This window comes from Mchenga conophoros, linkage group LG3 (assembly GCF_057382185.1).
Source record: "Mchenga conophoros isolate Kocher_MC1m ecotype Shallow Benthic linkage group LG3, M_conophoros_male_GT1.1, whole genome shotgun sequence".
Classification (NCBI taxonomy): domain Eukaryota; kingdom Metazoa; phylum Chordata; class Actinopteri; order Cichliformes; family Cichlidae; genus Mchenga; species Mchenga conophoros.
In genome coordinates, this window is record NC_140528.1 from 47,823,830 (window position 1) to 47,830,959 (window position 7,130).

At 36.1% G+C, this 7,130-nt stretch overlaps 1 protein-coding gene across 1 annotated transcript; it reads right to left on the reverse strand.

The window, feature by feature from the left end:
• Nucleotides 1-647: 647 nt before the first annotated feature.
• Nucleotides 648-6,189, reverse strand: LOC146579093 (Fc receptor-like protein 5). Its single transcript, XM_085267908.1, has 8 exons — nt 6,159-6,189; nt 5,871-5,930; nt 5,174-5,440; nt 4,536-4,787; nt 3,690-3,848; nt 3,534-3,584; nt 1,724-1,798; nt 648-721 (listed from the first exon to the last, which is right to left on the reverse strand). The coding sequence occupies exons 1-8, from the start codon at nt 6,187-6,189 to the stop codon at nt 648-650; spliced, it is 969 nt and encodes a 322-aa protein (XP_085124034.1).
• Nucleotides 6,190-7,130: the final 941 nt, after the last annotated feature.

A 7,130-nucleotide genomic window follows, 5' to 3' on the forward strand; every position in this document is an offset into this window, starting at 1 on the left:
ATTTGCAATTTGATATAAACTGCCATCTTTTCACATATTAGAAATTAACTAGAAGTTAACTAATTAAATGTGTTTTTAACCACAAAAATGTTTCATTGTATTTTATATAAATATATATAAACATGTGTCACTTTTTCTAGATTTCATGATGGCATTAACAAAGAAAATAAAATGCACACTGAAGACCAGCATTCCCTTTAATTTTTAGTCTTGTACTGTGCAGTAAAAGTTATCCAGATCCATGCCAGTCAGTTGTGGGACTCCAACCAGCTCACTACTGCCATCTCTGTTTGGAGGCACAATACATTTCAAAACAGTCTTATCTGGCTGCTGCATGATAGACCGAAGAGACTCATCAACACATTTTTGCCTGTGGGTTTCTCGTGTGGGGTTTTTTCTGAGATGTTAAAAACAAAGCTGAAAATATCAACAGCATGAAACACGTGCATGCTGTGTTTAAAAAAATATATAATTTAAAAACCAAGAATATAACATTACTGTCAGATTATATATCCATCTTGTCCAAGATGTATTTGGCCTGGCCCTTTGCTCAGTGATAATGTGCAGAGGCTCAAGTCCTGCTGCAACCCTAAATTGTTCCCAAAACATGGGGTGAGCATTAAGGATTAAATAGTCTACTTTCAGTGTCAATTACCTTTCACATCCCTGGGTTTCCTGACCATAGCATACATCACCTGGACTGATTCAAGTGCATTGTCCTCTGCAGGCATATAACAACAAAACATCATAAGAGTGATTTTTATTTTCAATACATTTAAAATGTAAATTGTTCTCACTCATTTCTGGCTGGGACACTTAAGTTATGTATGGTCTTCAGAGCGATGTTACTTTTTATATGGTGACATGTTTTTCTTCCTGTCACGATCTATGCTGTTAGATCATGTGTAGGGGAGAGTAATGCAGACAACCAAAGGCAAAAAAAGGATTCTTCACAAAGAGTGAGGCATTTATTATGGCTGGTGGCAAACTACAAAACAATGGGGAAAGCCGAACCAAGATGAAGCTAAATAATAACCTAAAATGGGAAAACCAAAAATAGACATGAAAAACCCTAAACATGAAATCTGGTGTGGGTGTGTGGATACCTGGAACATGGAAACTTGGAAACATGGCATGAACTTAACAGACAACCTGACCAAAAATGAATGACAAAGACTACCTGAATACACATGACAAAGGAAGATGAAACACATGCGGAGCTGGGGCAACTTGACACAATGACAAGACAGGAGGAAGTAAACTGGACATACTGAGCATGGGGCGTGAGACTTTCAAAGTGACACATGACAGATAGGGGAGACATGAAATGAGACACCAGGGGAGGAGATGTAAACAAGAAGAAGAGACGAGACACAAAGGGAGAGAGCAAGAGAAAGGGACAAAAAGGGAGATAAAGACATCATGAGACATAAAGGGCAATGGAGGACAGACTCACACGATGAAGGCACAACAACATAAACAACATATTGAGGAGGCACAAACATGGGAGGAACCTAAACATACAATAACTAAACAGGGAAACAGGACTCAAAACATAGAGCCAAATCAAGCCTAGACTAAATAAATAAACTAGAACATAATAAAACACAAGTCACCAAACTCAGAATGCTGGGTCAAAAACTCCTGAAGCATGACACTTCCCCTACACATCTAAGCAATTAAGGGTATTATAACTTCAATGTTTTCAGTTTAGGCAAATTACCTGTCGACATTCTTGGTTTTGTGATGAGGGAATATGTCTCGTTGTTTTCTTCAGCTATGCTTACCACTGCAGGCACTGAAATATAGAGACAAGTCAAGACCTTAAACGAATATGATATGGGCAGACATTTTTTAGTTGAAATTTAAAAAAAAAAAAAACAACAACAACAACTCTGATTCTAGACACTCTTTCTATATGATAACAATGTCAAAGTGCAGACAGTAAAATCAAATCAAAGAGACATACCAAAACCAGAGTGATGGTTAAAACCTTTTGTTGTTTTTTGGTTGAAATGGCTGATTTTTTTTTATTATTTGAATTTCACTAAAATAAACAAACTTAACAAATTTTTTGAGCTTCCAATTTATAAACATCGCTTAAACTTAAACAGTCTGTTTTACAGCTGATCAAAAGGTCAGGACCACATGCCTTTAAAATCTATAATTGACATGTTTTTTTTTTGTTTTTTTTTATGCACCACAGTGGAGGGGGCGCCACAATGGAGCTTCAGGAGGTGAAAGGGGCATCAAACGGCCAGTGGCTATATCCAGATGTTGCAAAAAGCATCCCTAATAACTGAGGGCCCTTGTTTGTGTGGTAACAACTGGGTTTTTCAACACGCCAACACTACAGTACACAATGCCCGCAGGACAAGGGACTTCTTCCAATAATAACATGGTAAATGGCCTGCATTTGTATAGCGCTTTTCTAGTCCATAGGACCCCAAAGCGCTTTACACTACCTTCAGTCATTCACCCATTCACGCACATATTCACACACTGGCGATAGCAAGCTACATCGTAGCCACAGCTGCCCTGGGGCGCACTGACAGAGGCGAGGCTGCCGGACACAGGCGCCACTGGGCCCTCTGACCACCACCAGTAGGCAAACATGGGGTTAGTATCTTGCCCAAGGATATTTGGCATGTAGCCATGGTGCAGCCTGGGATCGAACCACCGACCTTCTGATTAGTGGTTGACCTGCTCTGCCACCTGAGCTACAGCCACCCAATACATTACTCTTTAGGACTATCGTGCATGTTCCATTGATCTAAATTCAACTGAGAACCTTTGGGGATGAATGGCAAGGGAAGTTTACAAAAAATGGACTACAGTTACAAAATGGACAACAGTTCCATACAGTAGATGACCGTCTTCACCACTTGGAGAAATGTTCCCACTCACCTCATGGAAACGCTTGCATCAAGCATGCCACAACGAATCTTTGAAGTGATCAACAATAATGGTGGAGCTACTCATTATTGAGTTCATGTTTGGAACTTTGATTTCTGTTTTGAGGGGGTTTACAGGTTCTTTTGGAGGTGTGGTCCTAAACTTTTGATCAGCTGTAAAACAGCACTATCTTATGAATGAATGAAGGTGCCGGCTCAAAACATGTCTCACTCCCATTTCTTCTTGTTGGATGTTGAAGCTCTACTTGGAACCTAGTTAAGCTCCAACCATGATTTTTTGGCATTTTTCAAGTGGTCATAAACTTTTGATCAGGACTGTATATCAATTATAATGTTGTCATCATGTTGCCTCGCAACCAGTGGGCTAGAGTGACCCATTTGTAGCATTTATGCTTCTACCATAAGAAAGCACAACATATTTCTTTCCACAACAGTAACATGCAAATTATAATTAAAAAAAAGTTATTAAACATGGTATATTTTGACATCATCATATTGCCTAATAACAACTAGTGTTAATTTAATTGACCAATCTTGCTTGCTTGTTTCTAATTTCCATGATCCTGTACATTTGAAGTTCAGTTTTTTTTTTCTTAAACAGATGTTTGCCTTCCTGACCTGTTTGTGCAGAAGAGGGAGGCTGGAAGGAGGCAGCAGAATTGTGAGCACCTGCTTATGAAAAAGACAAAATAAACAGGAAAAAAGTATGTTTATTGTTATAAAATAAAAAGTCATAAAAAATAAAATGTTTTGATGAGCCAACTGTCAGCATACTTGGTGTCAAAGAAGTTTCTTCTGTATGACCTCTGATGGTTTGTTGATGTTTATTATGTTGAAACACTCCTGCCAGTATTAGCAGAATGACCACCAATAAAACACTGAAACCTGTGCAGAGCACCAGGTAGAGCTTGAAGTAAGGCACTGTAGGATGTCCTGCCAGAAAGATGATTGCACTGTGTATTAGAAATGATTAAAATTATGTTGTAAATTACTCTAAATATTTTAAAAAATAAAATAAATCCTATTCAATATAATTATGTATGCCCAATATGATTTAGCCCTTTTTCAAAAGGCGGCACACTGTTACAGATCATTTTCCAATTACTTTATTTCTGTCTAAATAAATTATTTATTTATTTATGTCTCAGCCACATATGATAACTGGACATGCATACAAAGGTGTAAACAAAGCTTCATAAAAATTAACCAGTAGCCAATAGAAAACATGTCCTCCACCCCCTGGAAACATGGGACTAAATAAGTTGTATTAAAAACCACATTAACAATGAGTCTAAGTTTGTTGTTGAAAAGACGTCCACAACGACCACATTTGGACTACACATAGCCTGTGGACAGAGGTCCAATGGACGTCAACACTAGACATTTAGTAGACATAAAAGATGTTACGTGGTGTTACCAAACAACCCCTTTAGTAGACCAAAATACGATGTCCAAAGATGACACATAAAAGCAACACTCTGGCGTCACTTTGCACAGTAGGTATGTTCATCATAGACCACATGTTGCTCTTCATTAACACACTTTATCATGAAGGTCTAAAATACAGTTTGGGTACAAAGTTTGTCTCTAATTTATTTAGAAAATATTGATGCATCTTACCTTCAACACTAAGCCAGCTCTCTGGTGATTCTCCAGCATCAGCAATGCTACATTTGTAAAGTCCTTCATCAGATTTGGATACAGTGGGAGCCATTATGTTTCCTGATGAGCTGCTCCCAATGGAGATGCCATTTTTATAGAATTTTGCAGTGTACCTGGAGTTTGCATCCTTTTTTCTACAATGCAAGGTCATATTTTCTCCCTGCATCACAGGATAGACAGGAATCTCCAGGATCACATGACTCTCTAAATCTAAATGGCAGAAAATATGGCAGTTATTTTGTGTAAAAAGGGACTTTTACGTGTTAATCATAGTCAACAGTCATGACAGCTCACATCGTTTTTAACAGACATCTGTGTCAAATATATGCTTTTTCTGCTTATTACAATGCACATGCAGCATATATATGTGTGTGTGTGTATATATATATATATGTGTGTGTGTGTGTGTGTGTGTGTGTGTGTGTGTGTGTGTGTGTGTGCTATAAAAACTACCAAAGTACTACAGTACCAAATATGACACTATCTATTACTGTAAGCGATGTACTGAAACTGAACAGAGTTTTGTTTTGTTTTTTTTAAAAACTGTTGATGGACTAAGTATGTCAACTTATAATTTTTTTTTTCTATGTGCATACCAGTTACAGTGACGTTGACAGAGTTGCTTTTTTGTATTCCTCCCATTTCACACCAGTATTCTCCACTGTCACTTGAAGGATATGCATTGATAATATTGCAAGGTCCAATCGATGTTTCCCAGGTTGAAGCACATGTTCTAACATCTCCATTTATCTTTTTCATCACTCTCCATCCAGTCAGCCCATTTAGCCCTTCACAGCTGATAGTGATAGGCTCTGTTTGAAAGAACTGCTGTCTGTTTGGAACAACTTGAGGAAAACCTGAATCTGAGACAGAAAATCAAATAAAGACTCAACAAGTACAGAACATAATAGTCTCAAAAAACTGTTTTTCAGACAACCACAAATGTATATACATTAAGCACTCTAATGCTCGACTGCTTTCAAATAATTATATATATATATATATATATATATATATATATATATATATATATATATATAGATATAGATATAGATAGATAGATAGATAGATAGATAGATAGATAGATAGATAGATAGATAGATAGATAGATCGTATGCGTGCAGTTTTTTCACAAGTGTTTTAGAGGTTTATGTTATGTTGTAGTTCTATTTTTGGCTGAAAAAAAAAGTAACTGCAGTAGTTTCAGAAAATTCATATTCTCATGAGATTTATTAAATCTATAACATACATACACACTTAGACATACAACAAAATGAATATTTAAAGACTTACTATATGTTTGCGAATCACTGAATTCAGAAACTATAACCAACAGAAACAGGACATTCATCACTGAAAAGATTGAGAATGACAGTTTTAATATTTAACAGGTTTTTTTTCCATCATTAGCAATAAGTCCTATGCATTTTTAGTGAGCAGTTACAAACATCCATAATGACTTCATGCAAATGCATAGCTGTATTTTGAATATTGTTATTTGTCCTTAATCCATGTATTTATTTTTTAATTTGTATATATATATATATTTTTTTTTTTACAAAAGACAAGGTCAGTACTCACAGACACTGTTGGTGGAGATTCTGACCTCCATGTCGTCTTGCTGCTGACTGTGTGAGCATCAAACTCAAATCAGGATATATTCTTTTGAAGGAATTTCCTCTTCCTGTGGTTCTTTGTAGTGACTGGGGCCCAACAGGGTTCAATTTCAATCACATGTGATTACATAAAAAATGTCCCTGCAACCTACTATATGTTCAATTTCTTGAATTTCTTTATTCGTTTATATTTGATCAGTTCTAGATTTTGATCATTCAGCCTACTCTTTTAATTCTTTAAGTTCTCAGTAATAGTAACGTATAAGATAGATTGTGAAATTCAGACTGACACTTGTGTTTCTTTCCTCTGTTCACCATTAATTCTTTATGTTCTGTTTATGTTTAAAATGAGGAATAATCATATTCATGCTGTGTTTTGATATTGCAGAAGAAAATCAACAAAACTTTTCCAACTACAATATGGAACTTTGACGTGTTCAATTCCCACAGCACATTTGAAAAATACTTCAGATCATACAAATTCTGCAGTTTTATTTTTTTTATAGATGGCCAATATCATTAGAATCTTACTGGTACATGACAGTAAGAGTTCATGGTGCACAAAATTAATATAACCCAATGTTCATGACACTATCATTTGTCACGTACTGTGGTCACCACAGTACGTGACAAATGTCAAAATAGCTCTTTGAGAGCATCTTTACTGTGTGAGGTGACAGCATAAACAAGATGGTTTTGGGTTCTCGTTAGTAAACTAAAAATAAAATGTCTATTGATGGTAAAACTTAGCTCATATTCTTAGATGTGAAAACTTACTAAACAGCAATATTGCAAAAAAAATGTATAGTTATTTTAAGGACATGAGTTGTTGTGAATACATATAACTCCACAATAAGTGATTCTCTTGCATATAGTATGATTTTAAAAGTATGATAGTATCACTCAATTTCAGTGTTACTCGCACATTGGTTAGTCA

What these genes read in the sequence shown, in the direction of transcription:
- LOC146579093 (XM_085267908.1), bottom strand. Translation starts at nt 6,189, where the DNA reads ATGGAGGTCAGAATCTCCACCAACAGTGTCT. An exon ending in AATCTCCACCAACAGTGTCT is followed by an intron (nt 5,931 to 6,158) that starts GTGAGTACTGAC and finishes CAATCTTTTCAG; the next exon opens with TGATGAATGTCCTGTTTCTG. An exon ending in TCCCTCTTCTGCACAAACAG is followed by an intron (nt 1,799 to 3,533) that starts GTCAGGAAGGCA and finishes TCTATATTTCAG; the next exon opens with TGCCTGCAGTGGTAAGCATA.